A 27,413-nucleotide genomic window follows, 5' to 3' on the forward strand; every position below is an offset into this window, starting at 1 on the left:
CCTCTCCATGGCCATAAGATCAGGCCCGACTTTGAATCCTGGCTGCGGAGACACCGCCAATACGAATGAGTGCCCCACAACAAGGGACACCCCAAAAGCCTGCCCCTGAGCCGAAGCCCCCGTCCCAAGCAGCACAACCAGATAAGGGTGGTGAAAGCTGAAATAGCTGCAAAGAGCCACGGCGATTATCACAAAGTTGTGCGTTTGGTAGCTTTTTCCTGCAGATCTGACACCATTTCGCTACCGTTTGTCTTGTTTTCAGGGTAGAGGGAAGAAATCTGTCTTGCTCCAACAGCAGCCACGCAGCAGGTGCCCCGCGTACAACACACCCCAGCTGCTCCTCCAGGGCACCAGCCCCCCGAGCCCGATCTGCATTTCGTCCCCCCTGCACCTGATCCCACAGCAGGAGCCCCGCTGCGTGCCTCAAAGCCCCCAGGCAACAAAAAAAGCACGGATCAGAAGCAGCGACAGGTCTCCCAGCAAAGCAGACGCTCCCCTCCCTGCCGAACGCTGAGTGGTGGGGCTGAAGCTTTCTGCAGGAACAAAAAGCCCCAAAACCTGCAGGCAGCGGGGCCGAGCAGCTCGGGGAACCACAAGTCAACAACCTGCTGCACCTGCCTGCACGTTTCCCTCCAGCCCGATGTGTTCTGCCGTCCTTTCCTCCAGGGAAATCTCTGACTTCAGTCCTAACGCTGTTTATATTCCACGGAGGAACGTCCTCTCCCTTTTAGTGCTTAAAATTGAAATTTGGAATGGAAACGGCAGTAAATCACCAACAAAGCAGCACGAGGCTGGGGCTGCATGCAGAATCGGCTGCGGCAGAAGGCACCCCGAAGCACCGAGTGCAGCGGGTTGGAATAACCAGCTCAGCAAGCCCGTGCCACCCAGCAAGCTAATGATCCCGCAGCCCTCCGGATAACAAGGGCAACACAAAACAGAAACAAAACAGTAGCCCAGGAAGGTCAGCAGCTCTGCACACACGGCCTTGCCAAAGATAACGCAAGGGCTTGCTGAATATGATTTCAGGCAGGGGATCGTGCTGTGCTCTCCATTCTCTGCTAAACACTGCAGATGGAAGCAGCTCCAGCTCCCCTGCCTCGCCGGGGGCAGGGGGCCTTTCACAACATCGCATCCTCCAGCTCCCTGCGTGCGCATCCCCTCAGGGTGCTTGTCAGGGAGAGAATCCCTTCAATAAAGGACTCCGGTCATCAGCATTCAGCCAGCCTTCCCACCCTGCTTCCCACCAGAGTGGCTTCAGGAACCAGAGAAAAAAACGTCCTGGACCAGATTCATCCCCTCCGTTGACTCCTCGTGCAGCCCTAGAGGAGCCGTGTGATTACTCAGTGCGTTTGGTTTCCCTCACAGGACAGAGAAGAAGCAATCCCTTACCTGTTTCCTCTTCCCCCGTGAGCTCTTCTAATTCATCCGCAGGCTTGGATCGGGGATTTTCCTCCGGTGTTGACTCTCGGCGTCCCTCGTTTGTCTCCATCTACAGAGTTAAGCCCTGTAAGAAAGGGCACAGACAGAGGCACCTCAAACTCTAGCTATCCTGCCAGCAGCCACTGCCAAAACAAAGCTTCTCGAGCAGCCTCTAAATCTCCCCCATGGCCGTTTCCGAGCTCCTTGCCAGTCACCGAGCGCTCAGATGCTCGAGTTACCTGGGAGCACACCCCTGAAACGAGGCTTGGACAAAAAGTGCCCAAGCCCAGAAGTGGAGCTCCTGTGCTGGATGGCCTGGAGGCAGCTTTCAGCATCTGCGCCAACACCCTGGGGGCAGGTAATGAGCAATTTTGTGAGACGGCCTCGTCCCTGGTGTGTGCTCTGCTGCCCACCAGCAGGAGCAGGACCTGGACCAGGTACAAGGCATGAAGAGCCATTAAGGGTCACTCACATCACTTCACTGGGGACAGTGATTTAATTCTGACCAGGCAGGCAATGAAAACAAGGAAGGTCCTCATCCTTAGCTTCTCTGGGGTGGGATTTTTGCTTGTTTTCAAACTAGGGATACAAATATTTAACACAGGACTGCCATGGAAAACAACATCTGTATAACTCTTGGACAGTCGAAAATGAGAGGTGTTCCAGCTACCTCTTAAAGCATCATTTCATCCCTTTGGGGCAATCCACTCAGCAGAGCCCAGCAACACACTCCTGAGCTCAGCTGCAAATATCTCTGTGCTCCAAGAGCCTCGGCTCCAGCAGCCTCCCTGGCTTTGTTGGGGAGCATCACAACCCAAAGCCATTGCTGCCACCACCTCTAGCAGCTACAGGAACATCATCTTCTAGCGGTGCCACTGCCCCTCTGCAGCAGCAGCAGGTCTGACAGCACCCTTGGCACACTCCAGGATCTGTTTTACTCACAAAGCTGTTCTCTCCCCCAAGGAACACGTCCCTAACTGCTCTCCTGAGATCCACAGAATGGATTTGCAAGTGGTAAGACTAAGGGAAATGATTCATAACTTCAGTTAAAAGCATTGTGCTTCTGTAATAGCGTGTAACCATGACTCCTGCAGTTTCTTTACCAACACAGATACCCACTCTGCTCATTCTTACTTGCCCCAGAAGCACCATCTGAAGTCATATAAACACGCACGTGATGCAGTTACCCCCAGTTAGAGGAAGTATTCGTATCTGAGGTTGCCTAGATGGGAGTGAAAAGAGCTACCAAGAGAAATAAGTAACTCATACAGGAATAGCTCAATTGCACTGAAGCATGGAATTTCTTTTCCTACTGACTAGCCTGAGGTTAACACGCTGTTTTACTTCTGTGCACAGTAAGCAAAAGGGTAAAAAACCTTCAACCAAGAACTTGGCGTTAAGAAACAAGACAAAGCTACACAAAGACATCCTCACAGAAAGAGGAGATGAAAGCTGGCAGTCACTGCTTTCAGCCTCATGGCCAAAGTGGGTTATTATCTCACTGCCAACAGGGACCAAAAATTTGTTCTAGTACACTAGTGGGAAAATCTGATAAATATTAGAAACACGATGCCAATTCGCAAGTAACATTACTTCTTTCATGGCAGCAAAGCAAAGCTGATCAGATTGTTATCTGTGCAGCCCAGAAAATAGCACCTTAGTGCCACTTCAATAAATTATGCACATCGGCTCAGTGGCGTTCCGCTACCAAAGAGGGGAACTGACTGGGATCCAGGACTCCAGAAACTCGCTCATTGTTACCCCAGAACAATAACCCAATTCAAACCCTGCCAGGTGACACGGTGTCTAGTCTTGTCCAGGGCACAACAGTACGATTTGCAACAAATCTCTGCCTGTTCTCAGAAACACTAGCAGGAATTATTACATACATATATAAAAATATTTTTTTAAAGGTACATTTACACGTTCTCATGTTTTTAAACAGGTAACTTGAAAGAAAGTGGTTGTCTGCAGCATTGCTCTGCTCTCAGAAGTGGACCAGTGTTTCCCAGTAGTTACGGAGCCACCGACCAGTTCAGACCACGCAGCACTGAATGACGCCTAGGGATACACGGGGCACGGACAAACTTGTCCAAAGGCCCTTCCAGATGAGACCAAAGCAAAACATTTAGCATTAATGACCTGCAATAAATTCATTAAGAGCCAGAGGGAAGAGACATTTTACTGCAAGAACTTTATTGCACTACGTTCAAGTGCTGAACCAAATATCGTGCCTACTGGACATTGGTCACAATTACGTTCCCCCGCTTGTGTCTACGCTGCATGACAGCCTGCACTTTTCAGTATTTTTCCTCAATTAAGGCTGCAGAGTCACGGTATATAATTAGTACATTATAAATCAGAGTAAAACTAGGGGGAAGAATGCAAAGTTATACATACAGCATGTAAAATATATATATATTTTTTAAATTGATCTTCAGAAGGGCTTGGGGTTTTTGTTTTGAATCCAGCTCCACACCTTCCCCTCCAATCAAACTTCTGTCAAATCAGCTTAGTCTACCAATACTTCATTTTACTAAGAACACCCATTTTCATTTGCAGAAACAGTTAGAGCATTAGCTTCTAGTTTGTGAGGGGAAGGTAAAAGCCAGAATTAGATACTTCCAGCGTCATCTACCTTCCCCGTGGACTCAACCATTACCAGATCCGTTATTTCCCTCATGTAGGCATTGACATCACAAACACTTTCTCGTCTCTTATCTATTAAAGGAATCAGAAACGTTACACATCTTAACAGGAGGAAGGAACTTAGTACAACAATACAGCTTGAGTCAGGTGCAGACTGAGTGGTGTGGAGTGCAGTTTTCTAGCCACGGACCTCAGAAGAGGTCTGTCGGCACATCTGTAAAATGAGGGGCTTGACGAGTACCATTATTCTTTGCTTAAATTTATCAAATCTCTCCCAGGAATAGAATTGTAGAAGCCCATTACTTGTTTTCTGAAAGGGTTTTTGCAGTTAAGCTGCGAATTAAAAACAGAAGTCTAGAACAGGAAGAAATCCCGTGAAGGCAGTTGGTTTAGCCAGCAGCTGAGGTATTGGTAAAAGACGGGTACCAGTCCGCACCTACGAGAGGCACAGACAAAAAACCTTTGGTGCTCCACTGCAAAGTGTCACAGGAGAGGATGGTATGACCCTAACCCTGTACTCAAAGCCTTTCGTTGCTGGATATTGCAATGTCAACTCGAAAGCATGAGGTTGCTACTGGGGCAGGGCACGAATTAAGGTCTGTTTGGTAGAACTAGCCTGGCTGAAACTGCTTCGGAGAGGCTGTAAAATGACTTGCCTTGATTAATTCAGACATCATCACTGGCCTTACAGAGAACATGGTGCCAAGTCCACACTCCAAAATCAGCGTGTTTACGGTCTGCCAATGGTAAATGCATGATAGGCATGTTGGTGTGTAACTAGAGATTCTCCCTCCAAAAGAGCCTAATAAAAAAATAACAAGGCAATCAGTGGTTAAACTGAACTGTACATGAGGGCTAGTCTGGGAAAAGACCCACACTAGGCATTTCTTTGTGGACAGCATTTCTGTGTGCATACTATCTTTACACCTCAAATACAATGCAAACAAGACCCTCCCCCCAAATCCTGATTTACTGTGTTCAGAAAGGCAGAGAATCTGGACAGCAGCAAAAAGCCTTTTCTTCTTCCTTATGACAGGTAAGTTGATCTCAGTTCCTTGTCTGACTTGCCCCTTGCTCACCTAGGACACTTTTGAACGTCAGTCTTCTGCCAGGATAGATTTTCTATCTAACAACAGAAAGACAATTAACATTTCAGCCAGATTCTTTGGAGAAATAAGATTTAGACATACACACAAAATCACACGCACGTGCACACACACAAACACGCGCACAGAGTTAAAATCGCGGTCTCCCACCAATCTGAAAAGGCCTTTAGGAGATTCACCAAAGATATCAGACAATGAGTCTTCTGTTAAAGCCCACCAGGAAGTTTCTCACACCTGCAGAGTCTGAACACCATGTAGACATACAGCACAAACATCACCAAATCTCGAGAACGCCCAGGCTGGGCTTAAGGCTGTCAGACTGCTCCTGTACAGAAACAGAGGCTTCTCCTCGTGTCTGTCTGCCAGCTCTCAGCAAGGTTTAAAAAAAGGCAACTCTATTTAAAAGAGTCCTATTGGAATTAATGCATCAGGCCCTAATTGCGGGGTACTTTCCTCAAATCAAGAAAATAGTTTCTGCACAAGCCAATGCTCTGCTGGTTTTCCTTAGACATAAAATTTACTTTATTTCTTTTCTTAAAAAGTTAAAAATACAGAAGGTTCAGAAACTGATTTTCTTTTCTCCTTGCAGATGTTCAAACTGCAGCTTAAGGAGAAAACAATCCTTCACTGAAATGTTTCTCTTAATTTTTTTTTTTATTTTTATTTTTTTCCAATCATCACCACCATTAGGACAGAGGTTGAGGAGCACTGACTCCACCACTAATTTGATGACGTAGTTTGATTCCAGATTCACATTTCCAGGTGCCAAGAGTCCAGAAAACAGCCATGCTAACTTCTGCCTTCGTCTGAGATTTTCTACTGAACACAGCAGTGACCGTTGGCATCTCTGAAGCGTAATCGCATCTTAGGTCGGTATTTCTCAAGGTAAAGCAGCTGTTTGGAATTGAAAGCTCCCCTCCTTTTCCTAAAACAAACAGAAGGAAGGCTAGTATCAATGGAAAACGTACTGCTTCGATCACCATATATATTCTAATGTAGATTAGTCCCCATTCCAAAGCTTTTCTGTATCCATAAAACAACATTTTTGGCATCCATTGACACTTTGAGGAAAGAAATTAGAGCAGCACATGCAGCTCGTTACCTACGTGCCAATATTGAAATCAAAATCCCATTAGCAAATTTCAGCATCTTTTCTCAGATTGGAAGAGTTTATTTCCAGCACCAGCAGCAGCCACTGAACACCACAAGGTCACCCTTTCCTTGCAGACGCATGTGCTACTTGTATTAGCTAAGTAAGACCATGACAGTCAGTTAGAACTATATAAGAGGTGCTCAGAAAAGAACTTCTCAATGTGAAAGGTACTGTAGCTAGGAACATAAAAAGCAATTTAAAAAAAGGAAAAGTTCAGAAAAATCTGTTGACATCAATATAGTTTACAAAGATAACTGGAGACCCTGGGAATCCATAAAAGGATGAATTGCTTTTTTGACAAAGCTCATTCAACATCAATCTTACCTGCTGGGCTTCATTTCAAGATCTGATGTTATTGCTAAACCAACAGGGCTCTGCATTCTCATCCTTTACCAGTTTTGCTATTTTCCAGACAAGGTGGCTGCTGACATTTCCTGAGTGGATAACGCACTCATGCGCAACGTCTGTAGGAGTGCTGATGCTCACCTACTTGCTGGAGAAATGGAGCTGCTTGGGGGTCCAAACTCACTGGATTTATTATTTTTTTCAGTGAGGAGCAATTAGTCCATGTCCAACTCCAGCCACAATTTTTACAGCCCTAGCCTAGGCTGCCTCCCCCTCCAAGTCCATAAGCTTTGGGTCTTAGTCCAATGGCTTAATACATAAGCCCGGATTTAAAAAAAAAAGGAGGAGGGATATCATTTTTTAATCCTCATCTTGACACAGAGAAAAAGGGCACAAGCCTCCAGCATTAACATCAAAGTCATGTTCCATATTGTCAGGATATAACAACTAGGAAACAAGTGAAAAAAATCTAACAAACCTTTATGAAGATGCATGCTGTTCAAATACAACATAAAGCGAGAATTTATTTTGAGAACGAGGAAGCTTAACTTACTGCCTTATAAACTGAACTGCATCTTCGTACTTCATTCCACATTCAATGAGAGCAAGTGCAACCAGGACAGGAGCCCTAAAGGAAAAATCAATATTTAAGGAAGATCTGGAGAAACAATAGATTGAATCCTTCAAAATGCATCAAATTAATCTATAAACAAACAGCTTAAGTATTTCCTCTTTAAATGTTATCTACAGAAAGCCATTTGCCTGCTGAGTATCTCATGTAAAATTTCTTTTAGCTGGCAGCTCTGTTTCCAGTGGACACACACACACACACACAAATAGTGTTCCTCAGTGTTTGGTGGTATGGAGCAACAGCTCGAGATGTTTATGCTTTCTCATCTCACTATAACCTAATTTTCTACCTTGGTAAAAGAAATCTGTAACATCACCTGGCTGGATTTTGCTTCTTATACTAGGTTTAGCTGTACCTGAGAGAGATCTACGATGCACTGAACAGCTGACTTTTACAGATAAATCTTATTTATTACATGCTGCTCTTGGAACTGGGCATTCCAGCAGCGATGAAGTACAGCTTTCTGCTTTGGGGTCCTCATTTACGAGATGAGTTAGGAGCACAGAGCTGGCTTTGGGAACGAGCTGAGATCACAGCACGCATCGGCTTCCTCCTGGATTGGCGTTCACCCTGCTGAACACGTAGAGTTGCAACAGGCACCTCTGGTGGCACAGCAGTAAGGGATTAAACAGGTGCTAGCAGTTGGACAACTTGTACTCATAGCTAAACAAAAATACAGCGCAGGGGAAACAACTTGCTATCGCTGCCACCTGCATAAAAAGAAGAATTCACTTTCCAAGGGGAACGATTTGAAATCTCAGTTGTTTTGAAGAAAAAAACCTCTGTTTACTATAGCTGAGTTTTAATGCCCTGCTACAGGCACGGTTTGCCAGATTAAAGCTCAATCTGTAAAGCTCTTCCTTTCCCTCTGCCACAAATGGTCTGAGAGCAACAGCAGAAAGGTAATTGTGTAAGGAGCAGATACAGCACACGAGGCTGCAATATATACACAAGATGGGAAGCTTCTGGTACAGTTTGGCCTGGCATTATGCAAAAAAAAAGGCAGTTTAATATCACTTGTTACACGTGGCCACCTTCCTAAAGACGTTCCTCAGCTAAAAATAGAGCAGAAATGGACAAAGAAATCATGTTAATTGCCTTGGGTTTTACCTGGCTGGCTCTCGTCTCTTTACATATTGGCCATTTCTCTCCGTATCTCTTCATTTCCCCAATCTCTTCCTCTCCAGAGGAGAAAATTTAAGAACTTGAAGCACTCCAACTCTGTTCGTACTTGACTTTCTTTAATCCACCTTTCTTGCCTACTCATTCAGATCCTTAAATATTAACAGTCCCATGGCTATTGTAAGAATACTAACAGTTAGGCTCCATTTTGTCCTAGTTTTAGGACAAACAACACTCAGGGATTACACTTGGGAATACGAAGGTTGCATTTAGCTTTCTGAGCAGCACTTTTTGTTTCACCTTGAAAGGAAGTTCTTCTCGCAGAAAGAAGTTACATTACAAGTAGTGAGGAGAGAAATACACGTCTGCGTATGAGCAAGAAATAAAAGCCTAACCCTTCTCTAACACTGAGGTGAAGCCACTTTAGAGTAAGAAAGTCAATAGTTGAACCAGTTTTTCTAAATGCTTTTTGTATTTACCACGTGCTTAATATTGTAGAGTTGGAAACAGGAGGAAATTTTAAAAATCTGTACAGCCTTAGAAATTGTACTCTGTGTGTATATTGCATTTGTCAAAAAAAGTGTAAGAAACCTAGCAGAAGAGACCTTGTTTTAGCAGAAAAACAAACACTTCCAAACTAGTAACGCCTCTAATTGCCTGTGCGTCGTTTGTGATTGAGAGAAGTGTTCTGAACAATCACTCCACATTTTTCCTCTGACACTAGATCAGGCTTATGACATTACTGAAGATTTTTAAGCTGCAATAAATCTCTTTTGCTTAACGACACAATCGTGATGATGATGCTTTAAAGCACTACGTGGGACAAAACACAGATATTGGCATTTACCTAACACCTTCTGTGAGCTACCTCCCAAACGCATCGGCTAAGTGAGCCCAGCAGAAAGCCCCGGAGGCACAGCACTAACCTGCCCAACCCTGCAACACAGTGAACAGCGACACAGCATCCAGGCTCTTCGCGGAATTTGGTTTTCAACAGGTTTAGCCAGTCGTCAACTATCTGATTCGGGGGTGGCGCTCCATCATCAAACGGCCAGTCCTTTGAAGGAAAAAAGACAGCAGCTCTAGGTAGATGTTCCTGAAGCACGTGCACACAATCACAAATTTAATCTGTAGGCAACAGCAAGGTAACCATAACCAGGAGAAGGAAAATATCCTGTAAATATTCGTGTTACCCTAACAGTTTTGTGGGTATTTTTCTAGTTAGAAGTTTGCAAGTCAATATCATAACGCAACACTAAATTTTTAACAACCATTACATTAGGCTTTTCAATAAAATTTAAGTAGAACTTGACAATAACTTCCTTGTAGAGTAGGTTTTTTTAATAGCTGCCCTTGAAATCTCATTTTACTAAAAAGTGTAAAAATCAATGGACATTTCAAATAACTATTTGACAGAGGAGCACTGTAAACTTCTGCCTGTGATTGTGTCAACCTTTTAAAATACTATTTGTACTGCAGCCTCTGTACTGCGGAGATGGTACTCCACAGCAATTTAAATTAAACAGCCTGCACAGCTGTCAGCACACCCAGTGAGTGAGACTTACTGTTACCTGGCTATTTGCAAGCCAGAAAAAAAAAAAAATCATATTTAAAAGCAAAAAAGAGTGCTTCGACAATGGCAAAGTCAACAAAGCAGCATTTAAAGTTTCATTCCTGTCTATAAAAGGGGTTGCCGATATTTAAGCTACCCAGGCCACCTTTAATGTCATCAGAATGGCTGGAAACCAAAATTACACGTGAGAAGCTTCCCATTTTCTCGAGGTCACAGCTCCCTCCTGGAACCCGCACTGGGATGGGTACTACATGTCCTGCATTTCGAGCACAAACAGCACATTTCACAACCTCAGGCACGGGCAGTGCAAGGGGAAAGTCCTACTTCGGGGTTATTTAGCACTTTTCATTAGCAGAGTGCAACGCGATTTCACAAAAGAGACTGATAACCAGCGTTTGGTGTTCTTCAAAAACCTCACAAAATGGAAGGGAAAGTGCTTGGAAAGGAGCCCTCCTTTCCTCCTTTTTCTTCACTGGCTGGATCCGAGTTTTTCCAAGCAGTATCTTGAGAACAGGTTAATGTCAAGCAATATTCTCTGAACCCTGCAAGAACATGGGAAAGCTGAACGAGCACAAGGGAAGGCTTAAAAACCGCCAGGCTTTTCCCCTTAATGCACTTACTGCTGCCCCACTACTTCCTGACCAGCAAGGAGAGCTGAGCACGGAGCATCTCAGCCCTCCAGACTGCAACCATTAAAAAGCTGCGAGCTGCAAACCTGTCAGAACTGCAAAACCAAAAATCTTCACGTTAATGAACTCCTTTTACATCTGATTAATTCGGAAAGACAAAGCCTGGAAGCGTGAAGCACTCCTTTTTAAAGGAAGGAGGAAACTAAAAATACCTGGGACAACACGGCAAGCTGCAAGGCCATACAACAACATCATAAAGTAAATCTTGTTCTTTCCAATAAAAGGCTTTTACAAGATTTTCCACTCAATCACACTCTGCTAGCAGTATTATTTCAGGCCCAGTGTCAGGCGCTGTCCCAGGGAGAAACACCCGGGCAGTCGAGAGAAGAGGCTTTACCCGCTGCAAGATGCTTTCTGCTGAACCCGACCTGCCGAGAGCAGGATTTACATTTCAATTCTGCGTCCTACTTTTGGGTTAGGTTAAAATCCCTTCCTGCAGACCACACGCAGCATGTGATTGCATTACTTTTGTTTGCGTGCCAGTCCTCACGTCCGCACGAGGCATGTGCTGCTGTGAGTTAATTAATGACCACCCTCGTTTCTTGGGAGAGCATCACCTCCCAGTCCTGGTACACCACTGGCATGACAGCAGCGCTGACGGGATGCTGCTCAGAGCGGGGAACGAGAGTAATTCTGGGCCAGAGGAGTAATAGCAACCAAGTTTTGCAGGTCTGTGTGTTCTTCCTCCCCTAATTACAGAGTTCTGCCAGCAACAGCTCCGAGCACCTGTCAGACAGCACCGGGAACCAGTTGCTGGGCTCCCCGAGCAAAGCAGCCATTAACAAACAGGCAGGATGATGCACCAGCAGACACCGCAGCGCTGCTGTGCCACCCTGCAGGAGCTGGGAAGGACGATGGGCAGTGACAGCAGCTCCCATTTACCCTTTACCTGGAGCAGTTTTGCTCATCAGCAGAGCAGCGCCAGGTTTGTCAGCCAGCAGCATCCACGGGACCGACAGCACAGAGCAGGGCTGAGCCAGGGCAGCACCAGGGCTGTGAAGCCACCAAGCTCCCTTTCTTCAAAGCCCAGGAGCAGCAGAACTGCTGGCACCTGCACGGGATGAGACCACGGCCACCAGCGTGGGGCTGTCCCTCCTTCAGCACCGGGGCTGTGGTGGGGCAGAGGCGGCAGCAAAGGCACCGCTCTACCAACAGCATGGAGCAGAAAGAAATCCACAAAAACGCGTCTTAGATCCTCACCACGAACAAAACTACTGCAGCCCTCCTTGATTGCTAGTCAGAGAAAAAAAAAAAAGCCGGAAAAACACTTTTTTTGATGTACCATTTTTACACCACCAGGCCTCGCACAGGAGCGTAGCTGTAAGAAGAGCGCAGAAAGCCCCCGAGCCGAGCTCCATCCCTGCCCTGCCCGGCTCCTGGACTTAATCTCTGTTGACAAACAGCCCCGCAGTAGTACTACGCCAGGCAGGGAGCAGCTCGCTCTCCCGTTTCTCACTCTGCCATCTGCCAAGGCATCTCTCTGCCACGCTGTGCCCCGCGTGCCGGCGCACGGCACCGCAGCAGGGGAGCGGGCTGTGCTCAAACGCCCTCGTTTTCTGGGGTCTCGCCACGCTTCTGGCCCTGACGGTTTTAAAACAGACACCAAACCCTGTCAGGCTGCGTTTTTAATCTTTGTTATTTTTACAGGCAAGTGTTAGCTTTAAATAAAGGGGGGATTTTTTCAGCCAGCTGGGAGCTCGCCGCTTCTGAATAGCGACAGGGCTCGGTTTGGAAAGAACATGCACTAACGGGAAGGAAAAGCTGTGGTTGTGTCATCACTGGTTACCTGATCCCACACAGCCAAACAGCTGCGATACAGCCAGTTATGAAAGCAAGATCACGACTGGCATCATCAGGATCATCGATGCCATCCTGGTGGGGCTGGACACAGGGAAACTGCCCTTCAGTCTTCAAGGAGGAACTCAGATCCCTGCTGTGCCACGGGACCCAACATCCCCTAAATCCCGGCTTAAAGCAGGGCTCCGAGGGCTTACACACCACAGGTTCGTCCTTCCAGTCTCTGCTAAGCTTCCAGGTCTCACAGACAGAGGATTCGCAGGGTGCCTAAGCCCAAGAGAGCTCCAGAAGGAACAAAAATGCTGTTCCAGCGTGCAGCTGGGGGCCTGGCAGCCCCGCAGTGCCCGAGTTTTCCAGCAGCACGGAGGCACACGTGGCTGCCTGGAAGCGGAGCGAATGCTTCCCAGGGCCAGGAGCCAAGAAACCTGCCTGACCTGCACGTGGAATTTCACAGACACGCCGGAGTAGGAGCTTTTCTCCTAATGGAAAGCTGAGGGTTTTCCTCCGGCTGAGCCATTACAAAAACAAAACCCAAGAGCCACCAGCAGCACACAACCAGCGGCACCAACGGAAGGGGACGACCTGCAAGGAGGAGGTGAGATGCAATTCCTGGCCTCACAGCAGGGTGTTACTCACCCCAGTAAAATCAACTGATTGTATCTAACACACTGCAATAATTCACAAGTATTGCCTGGAAAAATACTGCCCGCGAGGTTAATTCGAACACACCCCTACTAAAAAATAAATAAAAAACACACACCTACTAGAAAATAAATAAAATAATAATAATAAATGCTCAGAACAGCCTGCAGTAGCAGCCAACGGAGGCAGTCGCTGTGCAGGAGCAGCAGCAGAGGATTTCCTTCCATCTGCCTGGCGGGGAAGCACCAGCGCTGTGCTCCCAGCCACAGATCCCCTGGAAGGGCCCACAGAAACCTGTGTCCTACCCAAAAGCAGCAGCCCACCAGCGTGGCACTGGGGGCTCAGCACGCAGCAGCTTCTGAGCGTGAGAGAAGGGAGCTTTATCTTCATCCTGAGAAGGGCAGCCCTAAATGGAAAGCCAACAAGTGCTCCATGGAAAGGACTGAGCAGGTTGTGTGAAACACGAGGCTGAACAGAACAAAGTCCTGGGATTTCTCTTTGCATCAGTATCAACCTAGTCACTAAAATGCATCCTGAGTATCTCAACCAATCCAGAAACCCAGGAGCAGACATTTCTATCCCAACTAAAGCACTCCAGCTGCAGAAACTCATCTGCAGGTACATTTCACAGAAGCACAGTGAATTTCTCAAGACCAGCTTTGGCTGCTGCAGGGGAGCACACAGGTTTTGACCATTCTGAAGCAGTCACAAGCTCTTCCCAAAGCACGAAGCTGTCCCCAGCTCTCGAGGACAAGCAGTTCTCATGTATAGACAGTGGTAAAGACAACTCACTAGAACCTGGATTCCTTCTTTTTCAATAGGAGCTTGATCGTAAGTGGCATCACAAACTCGCACCAAGGTCGTCACTCCGTACTTCTTCAGCTCCTTTAGGAAGAAAGGAAACACGTGAGCACACCGCCAGGAGGAGAAACTCAAAAACTTCCTCATCAGCTGCAAAAGTAAAGATTTTACACCACACCAGAGGTACTACCTGCACGGTTCCCAGGTGACTGCACAATGAAGGAGCCAGCTGTGAAAGGAGCGTTTATGACCTGCGTTAGGATAAGGGCTACAAGTGACAGGAATAAACATAAAACCCCTCTGAATTATTCCTCCCTGGGGAAACGCCAGGGTGGAAAAAAATGCATATGTAAGAGCAAAGTTAGAATAGCTGCTTCTCCTCTCCACGCAGCTTCTTTTTCTCTTTAAATAGCAGCCTGGAACTGCTCGCTGCAGCCAGTGTTGACATTTTGAGGCAGGGAGGAACAGAACACACACCACCATACTCCAGCTTCCTTGTAATGCACTATAAGTAGCACATTGTGCTAGATAAATAATCAGAAGATCAAACAAAAAGCTGTTCCAGTTCACTTTGAAGGTTGATACAGCGAGCAGAATTTCCTCTCGTGTTTGGGCTGAGTCAATATGACTTTTAACAATTAGCAGAATCTGTTCCAGACCCGAGCCTCCTAATAAAGGAAGACAATCCACAGGCTGAAAAAACAGAGACTAAAAAATGTGGCTTTCTGAACAAATTAACCACTAATGCATGAGCAGACTCGGGGTGAAGAGCAGGCTGCTAAGTGATGGAAGTCTGCTGCAGTCAGACAGCAGTATCAGATGACAGGATCTCCTGGGAATGAAAAGGGCCTACGTAGGCAAGATAAAAGTCCTCTGGATACAAAGGGCACAAAGATACAGCGGGTTTGGAGCACGCTGGAGCACAGAAATACACCGCACTACTATTTCGGTAGCAGATACTCTGTGTGTGTGTAGTAGGTGAAACTATTTGTCACTTTTTCAGGTCAAATTATTAAGTTTTGCTGTATTTAAGGCCTTATTGTGTCAGTAGTGCTCTGTTTCACTGTCCATCTTAACAGAGTCTTCCCACAGCCAGAGCCAGGCAGCTGTCAGGTGCTGCAGGTCCAGCATTTATCCCTGGACCAGGACAGCTCTGGGATCAGCGGGGCAGTCTGAGAAAACATCCTCGGAACTAAACATCAGTGTAAGCGCTGCGCTTAATCCTGCCTTACAGAAGTTCAGAAATCAGTCACAATTCCATTAATTGCTACCCTAAAAGCCAGAAGATGAGCAGTGTATCAGAAGCACCGCATTATTTAGTGAAAAATTCTGTTCAGAGCACAGAACATGCAGTCCTTCAGAAGCCAGGACAAGAACAATGGCAAGGGTGCGGGGCTGTGCTCTGAAATGGGAGCTCACCCAGCCCCTCTTACTTAAAGAAGTGCAAGATTTGGAAGAAAAGTAATCAGCGAATTCTCTTCTCATGCTGTCAAGAGAATATAAACAACGTATTTAAGAAATATTAAAGAAAAAAAATGCCTTGATTCGAGTAGCACGTAACACAATCACAGCTTTGTGAACCACAGGTGTGAATAATTCTACAGAAACGATGAGCACACAAGGAAAACGGAAGGAAAGGAAAGAAGGATGGCATCTGATCTGCCTGCCTTACCTCGATGAACTTGCTGAGGGTTGCGTTGGTTGGGTTGTGAGTGATCAGGAAACGCATGTTCTCGTAGGTGATTTCCACGGGGGCTGGACGGTTCATAATGGCAAACAAAACGCGTGAGGGGCAAAAAAAAAAAATAAAAAATCAATAACGTTGGAAACGTTTCACAGCAGAAAACATTAAAAAGACCACTAAAATGGCTGGGATTGATCAGAGCTTGCTTCGACGTGTTTGTTCCTTAGAGACTTCGCTTCTAGGAAAGCAGGTTTGCTTCAGAATCCACTCGAATTCGGCTTCGGCCTCAGTTGCTGCAGGTGGTATCCTTCAGACTCCACGAATTCTGACTACATGCAAGACTAGGCAGCCTGTTCTACATTTAGGCACTGGTGAGGCAAAAAAGTAAGGGCAGGTTTTCTCTCCACTTTGTTTTCTTGACGCTTAGTTTTGCTAGAGTCAGTAAGAGGAATATGCTTCCAATGGGCAGAAGATATCCCATATATTTGTGTTCGCTGTGTCTGGAATCTTCAAGGCAAAAGTACTTATGGCACGTGAAACCCCCCGCTCTCGGCTCACTTGTCAGCCAGGATGCTGTGCTGGGCCTGGCAGAAGTCTGCCCTCACGCTCAGAATCGCCATAAATGTGCGACGTATATTCCAACAGAACACCTGCAAGAAGAAGAAAACAGCACGTGAGAGGAGCTCTTGCTTCTGGCTCCAGAACCACCAGCTATTAACGAGCCTGAAGCTCTGAACCATCAGTAGCTGTGTGAGCTTCTGAAATTAGTCAACACCAACTTAATCATTTCTTTTAGAGCGGCACAAAGCAGCTTCCCTTTCCTCCCACTGAAATTCCGACCACCTGAGATTTTAGGCTGCACGAAGAGCCCCAAAATGAGGAGCAGTTCAGGAGAAGCCCCAACAGCTGCTGCTTGTAAACGTTTGAGAGGAACCAGCAGGGTCATAAACACAAATAAACTGCACCATTGATTCAAGCTCCTGCCATTCAGGACGATTTATGACACCAGGCATGACTAAAACTGCCCAGAACAACACGCTGCCGGTGACTAACACCCCAACAAGCGAGGTCATAAAGAGCAGGAGGTAAACAGGATGCTAATTCCACCAAAATTAACATTTTTTTAAGTCAGAGCGAGCAGAATAATGGAAAACCACCAACTCCCAAGCCCAACAGAAACAAGTGCTCACCCCGAAACCCATCAGGACAGGCAGAAAGCAGAGGCAGGGCTGGACCCTCTCCCAGGTTAACGAACCGCTTGCTAATTAAAGCTCTCTGTTTGATGAGGAAGGAGAGGACTGCCTGCGTTTCCAGGTGGGACACGGCTGTGTCCAACACACCGACCTGAAGTTGTTGCCTCCCGGCTGTGCCCAAAACGCGACAGCTTCGTGCTCTCAACAGCAGGAGCACTACGAGCAGGAACAGGAGGGAATTTCAACTGCTGGTGGCACAGGAGCACCCCCAGCACCGTGCCACCGAGCTGCCAGCAGCAGCAGGGAGGAATCCTGCAGGAATCGGTCATTTCCAAAGCAACACCCGGGGCGTTAAAGCTCCCAGGCCCAGCAGAGGATTCCCACTCACAGCTGGTGCAGCAACAGCAAGAGCTGATGGGCCTGCTGAGAGAGGACGGAGCTCACCTGAACCCACCCTGCAGGGGACATTTAAGGCTGAAAAACTCGGGAAGCAACACGGCTCCTGCTGCTGCAGGTGAAACAAGGTTTGCTCAGCTGTTTTTAAGCGATGTGCTCAAAGCTGAGCTTGTCAGGAAGATGCTGGTGAAGCTTTCTGAGGCCGTGCCAGGCTGAGATTTTGTTCTGACAACACCGCTCCGTCCCTCACCTCCTGCTGGCTCGCAGGAGGAGCCCTCCTGGGCTTGGGGAAATTCCCCAGCAAGCAGAAGGAGGCCAGCGATGTGTCACGTCTGCAAGGGAGTCGGAAGGCAACGAGCTTTGTTACCTCCTCGTGGGTACAGAGCGACTTCAGACGCACCAGATTTCACCTGCAGAGGAGGGAAACAGCTTTGCTGTGCAGGGAAACTGCACCAAAGGGTGAGATCTGTTTTGGAATCGCGTATTGCCAGAGCAGACCCCTAAACTGAAAGGAATAAGGGACGTAAAAAGCAGAAAGCCAAAGACCCGCTGCAGACACTTTGCGTTTCTAAAGAAGTTTTAAAGCAGCCGAGTAAAATCCAAACCAGCCCAGAAGTCACAAACCTGCAACTTGAGCAAAGTTTGCCTTGAAAAGGGCAGAGTGAACGCAATTAGGGAAACACACGCCTGGAAATTCACACCCCGAACCTGTGGTGCGCTCAAGGTTTTAATGAGACCCTCGTTTGAAAAGAGTCAAATGAAGTAGTACAAAATTACCTTTTTCACTGACACGAAGTCAAAAATCACCCAAAGAACAGCAATTATTTCCTTCAAGAACAGCTCTCAATGCCAAAAAAACACATTAATTAGATTGCCAGAGGCAAGAACAAAGATGTTTCCAATAACCTCCCCCAACCTGAAAGCAGCTCTCGCCGAGTGACTCGAATACAGATTTCGGAAAGGGATCCTGGAACATTTTATCAGCACGATGGTGAACAGAAGCCCCACGGTTACAGCAGCTACACGTGTCCAACACCTGTAAAACTATGCAGGAAAATGTTTTTTTCCCATAGAAATCCTGGGATGGGGTTTTCCACCCTATTTGAACACAGGCTCAAGCCACCTGACGCACCCTGAAGGCTTACACTAGAGGAGCAGTCCCAAAACCGAGTTTTTAGGACCTAAAAAAGGTGATTTGAACCAAAACCAGTCAGCAGCACGTCTTGGGGTAGGAGATCAGAGCTGGGAGCCGAGTACCAGCAGCTTACAGCATTTCAGAGCACGCCGTCCCGGGGGGGAGAGCGATTGTGCCGTATTTAAACAAATCCTTTACACATTTTTCCTCTTCAGCAGCAATAACGGGGTTGGAGGAGCCTCCTCCAGCGCTACCCGAGCCGTGAGCCGCATCAAATCAGGTCATTACCGCTACACTTCCCCTCCCTCCAGCGGATCAGAGGGAATTTCAGCCCAATTACTTGAAAGATGGTTTTTAAGAACTATTTACCGAGCCATTAAGGCAGGAGGCGGGCAGGGGACAGGTTCCAGAGCACGGAGCGTGGCACAGGGCAGCACCGGCTCGAGCCCCGCGCCTGCTCCTGCCTGACCTTGACCACGCTGCTTCCAGGAGCTTGACTCATCTGCCGAGCAGGAACGACAGCACCTTACCTTCCCCGGAGGCGTATTACTAGAGCGTTTAATTACCTAATAGCTCAGGAGTGATTAAAAACGTAAGGCGCTGTATTTAAGTCTGAAAAAACGATTTCCAGAAGGGTAAGGAGTTTACGTAGTGCCCAGTCCTATTTTAAAGCAGCCCTTCCGCCCCTCACCTCAACTGCACGCCACTGAGCTCGAGTTTAGTGAGCAACCAGGCCTCTGGTTAGGAGGACGAAGGGGAAAAACCCCGTTGTGGGGAAATTCTCAGCTCCCCAGGTGAGCACTCGGTGATGCAGGGAGGGAGAAATGGCAAAGTCTGCACCTCGAAAGCCCAGGGGAGCTGCGCGCTACCCGGGCGATGACGACCCACAGCAAGGGTGGCTGCAGAGCAGAAAGCAAGAAATGGCTTTTCAGCTAATTAGCCCTATTCCTAGACTTGGAAAATGAGGTGGAGCAGGGCTGGGCGGAGGCAGGGAGCAGCCACCTCACACATCCACACAATGAATGGGGCGCGAGAGCTCCCTGGGGAACCAGAGAGGGGAGCGGGGCAGCAGCGACAGCGATTCCTGCAGCTGAGAGGAGCTGGCAATGCCTGGCAGTTAGTTCCCCACGTCGTTTGACTTAATTAGCAAGGAATAATCATCAATCAAGATGCCTGTCTCCCCAGCGAGGCTCAGCGGGCCGTGGCAGTCCGTGACGGGACTCACTTAGGCTCCACCACGAGCTCGCGGCCCTACCTGCGGGAACGCCTGGTGGAGCCTAATGGGGCCGAGCTGAGAAGAAAGTCCCCAAATCCTACAAATCTGCCTAACGTGTAAGCGAGGGGCAGGCCCATTAATCACCAGTTTGTTTATTTGGGCTAGCTAACTCAGAGAGAGGAGCTGAACGGATTCCTGACTTGACAGAAATCTCAGAGGGTGCCCCAAGGAGCAAACCGCCCGGCTGCAGCACCCAGCAGCGCCTTGACTCCTGAATGAGATGCTTCAGCAGGGCTCTTCCCTTCTGAACTGCAGCTCTGCAAGCTCGGGGACATGGATTTGATGAAAAAAAAGTATTAAAAGGGACAAGGGAGCTCCCGGTCCCACCGCCTCCCAAGCGCACAGCCAGGAGCGCTTCCCGAGCCGCACGGCGACAGCTCAACTGCCTGCAACAGCTGCAGCCTGCCCGGATTGCAAAACACAGATACCTCGGGAAAGGTCACCCGGCTCACCTTCCCAAATAACCAGAGCACAGGATGCAGAGCAAAGCCCGCTAATTTGTGAGGAGAATACTTCGGGGTGAGGAGAGCGGTGTTCTGAAAGCGCCCGCGCTCGCTCTGCCCCGCGAGCGGGGATTCACATTCGGTGCTAAGGACCTTAGGTAACTGCTGATTTTTTTTTTTTTTTTCCTTTTCCTCTTCAAGAAAACCTCATTCCTGTGGTTTGTGCTCGCACACGTGAAATCAGCCCCACGCTGCGCTGCCGGTGCAAAACCTGACGGTGAAAATTTCCACTCTGCGAGCGCGCCGCGGCCCCGCTTTTCCTGACGTTCGCGGTGTGCTCGGTATTTATTTCACTTCCTCTTCCTGCATCGCTCCTCTGAACGACCTGCGGAGTGCCAATTCTCCACCAGAAACATCCTGAAGACCCAGCCCTGCAGGAGGGGCTTCAGCGAGGCCCCCAGAAGCAGTCGGCCCCAGCACGGCACAAACCCACGCCGCTGAGAACCGAGATGGCCTTTTCCGAAGCACCAACCCCCCTAGCATACAGAGAAAAACTCTGGAGCCAGCATTCTTGGAAAAAAGCTCTTGAACACGCTCCGAAGGAAGCCTGCTCGGGACGACACGTGCCTAGAGAGGGGTGAGGTCAGAATCTTACTGTTCCACCCTATCCACCCCCGCGGCGGAGCTCCCTCCCCGCGCGCTGACAAGTTCTGCCGGTGACTCATGCGTTTCCTTTTGCACTGCCCCCGTCGCTCCGTCCCAGGCCGTAAAACCAACAGCAGCAGATACAAATCTGCCTCTGCAAGATATTAAAAAAGTCCAGATTATAAAAAAAAATAAAAAAAGTCTCCATTTGGAAGTGATGCACCGGGAAGCGATACGGCTCTGAGATGTGCCGTGCAGGACGACCCAGCAAAAGAACCAAAACTCGAGCACCGCACACAAAAACGTTTCTCCCTCAGTCTGGGTGAGGTCAAACCCGGCTCCAACGCGGGCATCAGCACGTGGGGAAGCCCCTCCTGGAGAGCTCGGAGGTGAAATGTTCAGCCGTAGCCCCCGAGCCCTTCGGACAGGGCTGGCAGCGTGCCTTACGCTGCAGTTTTCCTGTCCGGTGAGCCAGAACCTGCTTCGCCGCTTAAAGGGCTGCTCTGACATCTGGGAGTTTTCTGAATGCTTTCCCCACCCACCACCTGGTTAAAAAAAAAATCCTTCAGAAGACACATTTGAATATTACTGGCATACCCAGAAAGTCTGAAGTTACCAGAAGCGTTTGAAGTGTAAACCAAAAGGGCCCCCCAAGACAGAGGGATCCCAGCTCACTGCTCTCCTCTTCACACCAAAAAATTGCATTTATCTCAGAAAAACTAAAGTCAAAAGTAACTTTTAGCTCACACCTCATGGTTACAGGACTCTAAACTAGTTTCTAAAGCTCAGCAGGGTGAGCTGAGCTGCAGCAACTGCTGCCTTCTGGAAATACATCGCCCGGTCGCCGGCCTCCCCGGCGGTTCGGAGGAAATATTCTCACACTGAGGATCAAGTATCTAAAGGAAAAAAAACCATTAACAAGTCAAGCCGGACTTGAAAGCAATTTCCAACCGCACAGCAACAGGGCTATTATCCTGCGGAGCTCCAAAGCCAAATTACTTGCACCTTACTCAGCTCCCTTTGAATTTGCCATCTACCTCTGCTGGAAAAAGGACTTCGTGGGGAGCCGGCTCCTGGGCCACGCTCCCGCGGCGGTTAAAGGCAGCCTGGAACTGAAGCTCGCTGATAAATGTCACCGCACGGCCACAACGTCACAATTGTTCAACTCCGGGGTGCATTATTTCGAGCAGAGCCGGGCTCTCGGTGCAGATCGCCGGGAAGAATTTAACTCGGTGGCAAGGGGGAACAAAGACACGGACACAGCGCCCTGAGCAGAGGCACAGCCCGGCCCCTCGGGGTTAGAAGAGAAGGGATCGAGAGATTTAAGGCTCCTCTCACCCTTTACTCAGAGCTGTTTGAAACCCCAACCCTTCAGCAGGCACCCACGCTGCCAGACCAGGCTGAGCACAACCAGCACCACGGAGATCCCTCTGCATCACCCACAGCTCTCCAAAAACCCCCCAGCACCCCCCACAGCACCTCCAAAGCGCCCCCGCTCGCCCTGCAGCCCCCCAGGAGCCGTGTTTGCAGCTGGGGGCTCCCCTCCTCGAAGCGAGGATGGAAACGTGCCCCCGCAGGAGGCCGGTGCAGCCTGGCTCCGGCAGGACGAGGCAGTGGAGGCCGTTCCCCGGTGCGGGGCAAAGTCCTGGGGCAGGAGCGAGGCAGCCGGCTGCGGCCACGGCTCAGCCCCGTGCCAAGGGGCAGAGGCAGAAGCCGCCCTCCCCGGGGGCACCCAAATCCTAAGCAGCCCCCAAAATCAGCACCGGGCACCCCCTCCCCGTCTTGCTCCAGCTCCCAGCTCGTGAACTCCGGGTGTTTGGAGGCGCTGAGTCATAAGAAGAGAGAGTTTTTAGGCTGCTGCTGGCGGTGGGTTTAGTTTTTGCTTTTTTTTTTTTCTCTCTCCTTTTAAACACCAACTGCAGCTCTGAGTCAGAACCCGACTGCTTCGCTCGGGGAGCGCCGTGACAGCCACCAGCACGCGGCTGCCCCGCCAGGAAACCCCAACCCCGACCCCACGGCACCGGGAGCCTTCCCACGAGGGTGCAGGAGCTGCTGTGACACCCCCCGGACCTGCAGCCCCCCCCCGCCCCGGGGGCAAACCCCGGCCGTTCCCAGCCTCAGCCCTTCGCTCCTGGCCCCCTCTCTCCAGCTCCACACTCTTACAGCCCCAGGAAAAGCACCGCATCCTGGCCCCTCTCCCCTTCCCAGCTCCACCCCCGGCTGGAGGAGCCCCCCCCGAGCCCCCCCCAGGTCCCAGGGAAGCCCCCTCCCCTTTGCAGGCCGCCCCCAAGGCAGACACGAGGCAGGCTCCCCACCGCCTCCTCTCCAACTCCTTTCCCACCACCGAGCCCCCCCCTCACCTCTGAGGTCTCCAAGTGCCCCCCCCATGGCCGGTACAAGCCCCCATGCACCCCCCCAGCCCCCTCCCCACCTCCCCCCTCGCTGCAGGCCCAGAGGCAGCGAGCTGCCCCCCCGAACACCCCAAGGAGCCCATGCAGGAGGCACAGCCACTGCCCCAAACTGCCCCATGGAACCCCTCACCCCCACCCCACAGGTGAGGGGGACCCCCCCCGGTCCCATAACCGCCACCATCCCCAAGAACCAGCCCTGGGGGGGGGGGGGGGGGGGGGGTTGTGACCAGGGAGCCCCCAAACCACCCCCATCCCGCAGCTGAGGGGGGACCCCCAGCCCCTACCCCACCAAACCCCTAGGATTGAGGACCCCAAACCCACCTCCTCGTGGAGGGGGGGGGCGAGAAAAACCCCTCGGATCCCCCCAAATCCAGAACACCCCCACAGGGGGACACCGGGCGCCTCCTTCCCAGCAGAGCCCCCTCGCACCCCAACGACCCCCCAGGCCCCAGAGGGGCTCCAGGACCCCCCCCCAAGCCCCAAAATCCCCCCAGGACCCCCCCCAAGCCCTGAACCCCCCCCCCAGGACCCCCCTCGAGCCCAGGACCCCCCCAAAAACCCAAGAAAGGCCCCGGAGCCCCCCCCCAACCCCCTCCCCGGCCCAGGCCCGCCCCGGGGCGGGGGCTGCGGGGCCTCCCCCGGCCCCTCCTCACCCGGTGCCCCCCCCCCCAAGCACCGCGGGGCCCCCTCACCGTGGGCATTGAGCGGGCGGCCTTCTGCCGAGCGGGGCCGGCGCCTCCCACGCAGCGGGGCCGGGAGGGGGGCGGGAAGGGGCGCGGCGGGAGGGGAGGGAGGGGAAGGGGAAGGGGAAAAGGGGAAGGGGAAGGGAAGGAGGCGGCGGGGCCCGGGAACCGGAGCCGGGGCTGGGTGGGGGCCGCCGGGGCCCGGCCGCTGCTGGAAGGAGCCCGGAGCCCGCGCGCTGCTGTTAGAGCACAGGCCGCGCCCCCCCGCGCCGCGTGGTACGGTCCAGCCTCCTCCTCCTCCTCCTCGTCCTCCCCCCTCAATGCCCTTTGGTACGGTCCGCCCGCCCCGGCTCTGCGCGTTGGGAGAGACCATCTCTAGCCACCGCGGGGGTGTTCCGGGAATACGGGGGTGAGCAGAGCAGCGTGGGGAGGAGGTGCCGGGCCCCGCCGCCGCTCACCGGGATGGAGGCGCGGAGCCAAGCGCGGGGCCTCCTCCGGGCTGTACGGAGCCGCTGCCGCCCTCCCGCCGCCATCACCGCGCCGCTGTCCCCCCCTATCCCCAGCGCGGTGGTACGGCCCGCCCCGCCCCTGTGAGCGCCGGCCCAGCCCATCCAAGGCAGCGCTGGGGGGGGGGACGCTGGGTCCCGGCCCTCCCCTTCCGCCGCACTTGGAGTCGCCCTCCGGCCCCACGTGCGCGCCGGCCCTTCCACGCCAGCACCTCCCCCCCCGCGCGGGGAGGAGTTGGTACGGCCCGCTCCCCCCCCACACCCCCCCGCCCGATGGTTCGGCCCGCCCCGCCGTTCCCACGCCTTCCGCCTGGCGGGCGCGGCCGCTCCCATTGAGAAAAAAGGGGCAAGGGGGGAAAAAAGCCCGAAACCGCCTCAAAACGGCGAGAGGCCGGCACGGGAGCGTGGGGCGGGGGGGAGAAGGGGACGCGGAGCTCCTCGGCTCGGCCACGTGGCGCTCGGGGGCTGAAGGAGGCGACCTGGGCTGCGGTACCGGGCTACAACCGGGCCATACGGGGCTGTACCGGGCTGTACGGGGCCGTACCGGGCCATGCCGGGCTGTACCGGCCCCCAGGCGGCCCCACCGGGCACAGCGCGGCTCCGGGTCCCCGGCTCCAGCCCCCTCCTTTCACCCAGCCCCGTTGCCCGTTGAGTGCAGCCCGGTGGAACCGAGGCGGAGCCGCCCCCGGGAGCGGCACGGCCCCGGTGGGCTCGCCCCGGCGCCGTTCGGTTCCTCTGCCCCCACCCCCGGGTGGAGCCGCCGCCGGGCCGGGGTCCGCTAGAGGGCAGCCGGACACCGCTCCGGGCTCCCGGGGGGGGAAAGCGCTCGGCCCCGGCGGGGCTGTGCTCGCCCGTTAATACCGCGAGGAGTACCTTCATCGGGAGCCGCTGCCTGCCGCCGCCTTCCCAGCCCAAATTACCGGAGCTGAGCCCGGGGGCAGGGCGGGCGGGCCGTCCCCACCGGCATCGCCGCAGCTCCGGCCGAGGGAGGGGGCAGGAACAAGGCAGCCTCTGTGTCCTCCGCGCCCGCAGGAAGCCCTCGGCGGGGCCCCTCGGGCCGGCGGGGCCGCTGACGCACTCCCATTTGCATAGCGCCCGGTGCCCCGGCCCACCGGGCCCCTTCACAACAAAGGCGCTGCCCGGCCGGCTCCTGCCTCTCGCCCTGCCCCGTCCCGGAGGGCACCGCGTCCATTTTAACACCCTGGGACTCTTTTTTTCAGTGGCTGCTGGAGGCTCTGGCTGAGCTCAGGGCTGTGCTGCTCGCTCTGGGGGCTCCACAAGGTTGTAACAGACACACGTCAGCCCCTCTGCACCCCAGCAGATCAGGCTGAGGACAAGTGAAGTAGAAGTAGCTCAATTTGCAGATGGGGAACTGACTGGTTAAGTGTCCAGCTCCACTCAAGAAGCCTGGGAGGAATTGGAAACTGGTCCCAGATTTCCAAACTTCCAGACCTGGGCCCCATCAGGCAACCTTCCTCTAGAAAATAAACTCTAGAAGAGCCGCACACATCTCTTTTGACTGAAATTTTTGGGAGGGATGAGTCCAGATCAAATGGCTGATGGCAGCCGTCCCCCACAGCAGCACAAGCACAGCAGAGGGGCTGGCTGCAGCAAGGGGAGAGTTGTGAGTGCTCAGCACGAGGCAGCAGGTGGAAACCCTGGGGCAAGGACAGCGTTTCCAAGAGCAGAGCTAGCACCGCCTGGCTCCAGGAAGGCACCACAGCATTTGCAAGTAATGCAGCTGTAAGGACAGGCAAGGAAAGCAAATCTCAGTGAAACATATCCAAAAATTACACTGAAGATATAAAACTGGGGTGAAGGAAGAGAGAGCGTGCGAGCAAGGAAGGCCCTGACAGGGAAGGCACACATTAGGCACAGGTCTCAGGGAGCCATGCAGCTCTGAAGCTGCCAACACCAGGAGCTCCCTTCGAGGCAAGGCTTTACATGCACCAAATCACCCAAGCACTGATGCCGAGTGATGGCTGTGAGCAGGTTCAGCTTAGAACCAGCACCCACGAGGTGAGGGGGAAGTGCAGGGCCCAGGCGCGCCGTTACCTGCTGCCGACGGAGGCCGTTTGTCCACGCACATCGACTCCAGCCCCACACAAGCGGCTGCTGCAAACTGGGCCCTGTGACAAGACACAGAAAGACCAGATGAGATTCGTGTCCTTAAGGGGATGAAAGATGCGTGGTTTTACCAGCTGTAAAGGCCATCTTTTTGGGTCATGAACATAAAGCTATCGAGAAGGGCTGCGTCCGATAGCACCGAGGCACGCCCTGCCCGCTCCCTGAACACTCGGTCCCTCCAAAAACCATGGTAACGGAACCCCCCACAGACGCACACTGTGTGGGAGCGGGCACCCGCAGTGGGAAAACCACCAGGGCCGCTCCCCTGGGCTCTAAAGCCCCTCAGAGCCCCCCGAGAGCCCTCTCAGGCCGCTGAGAGCCCCCTCAGAGTCCCCTAGGAGCCCCTCAGAGTCCCCTAGGAGCCCCTCAGAGCCCCCTCAGACCCCCTCTGAGGCCCCTCAGACCCCCCAGGCCCATCAGAGCCCCCTCAGAGGCCTCCAGAGGCCCTTCAGAGGCCCTCAGAGCCCCCTCAAAGACCCCCAGAGCCTCACAGGGGCCCTTCAAATGTCCTCAGGCTCCCTCAGAGGCCTCCAGAGGCCCTTCAGAGGCCCTCAGAGCCCCCTCAAAGACCCCCAGAGCCTCACAGGGGCCCTTCAAATGTCCTCAGGCCCCCTCAGAGGCCTCCAGAGCCCCCTAAGGGCCCCCTCAGGGCCCCTCAAGCCCCCCCCAGGCCCCTCAGAGCCCCCTCAGGGCCCGGCCCCGCTGCCTCGCACCTCAACGCCGTCCCCGCGCGGGCAGCCAAGTGCGCATGCGCGCAGCCGCTTCCCCTCCCCCCCCTCGGGCACCACCTCCTGTGCGCACGCGCACTGAGGCCTCGGGGGACCATTCTCGCGCCGCCCCGCGACCAATGTCGCGCCGCCAGCGCTGCGCATGCGCAGTCGAGGCCGAGGGCGCTTCCCCGCGCGCAGCTCTTTCCCCCCCTCTGACGGTCCTGCACTGCGCATGCGCGCTCCGTGAGGGGCGGGGCGGGGCCGCGCCGCGAGGCCG

General features: G+C 52.2%; 2 protein-coding genes across 4 annotated transcripts in view; both read right to left on the reverse strand.

Annotated features, from left to right (window-relative positions):
- ADGRB2 (adhesion G protein-coupled receptor B2) overlaps positions 1-1,504 on the reverse strand; it is an 84,334-nt gene extending 82,830 nt beyond the window's left edge. The window contains exon 1 of the mRNA XM_068657985.1: positions 1,390-1,504. The gene's annotated coding sequence lies outside the window, so the exon portion shown is untranslated. The remainder of the gene's footprint in view (positions 1-1,389) is intronic.
- Positions 1,505-5,669: 4,165 nt separating this feature from the next.
- On the reverse strand, positions 5,670-27,175 carry PTP4A2 (protein tyrosine phosphatase 4A2). 3 transcript variants are annotated; one of them, XM_068658018.1, is made up of 7 exons: positions 27,140-27,175; positions 26,355-26,428; positions 15,600-16,261; positions 13,919-14,011; positions 9,352-9,482; positions 7,226-7,300; positions 5,670-6,099 (listed from the first exon to the last, which is right to left on the reverse strand). In XM_068658018.1, the coding sequence occupies exons 3-7, from the start codon at positions 15,693-15,695 to the stop codon at positions 5,991-5,993; spliced, it is 504 nt and encodes a 167-aa protein (XP_068514119.1). In that variant the 5' UTR covers positions 15,696-16,261; positions 26,355-26,428; positions 27,140-27,175; the 3' UTR covers positions 5,670-5,990. The 3 variants fall into 3 exon arrangements, with proteins under 3 accessions (XP_068514119.1, XP_068514118.1, XP_068514117.1); XM_068658017.1 differs by lacking the exons at positions 26,355-26,428; positions 27,140-27,175 and adding an exon at positions 25,173-25,330; XM_068658016.1 differs by lacking the exons at positions 26,355-26,428; positions 27,140-27,175 and adding an exon at positions 23,803-24,109.
- Positions 27,176-27,413: the final 238 nt, after the last annotated feature.

The sequence above is a fragment of the Anas acuta genome, chromosome 21 (assembly GCF_963932015.1).
Source record: "Anas acuta chromosome 21, bAnaAcu1.1, whole genome shotgun sequence".
In the NCBI taxonomy this organism is placed as follows: Eukaryota; Metazoa; Chordata; class Aves; order Anseriformes; family Anatidae; genus Anas; species Anas acuta.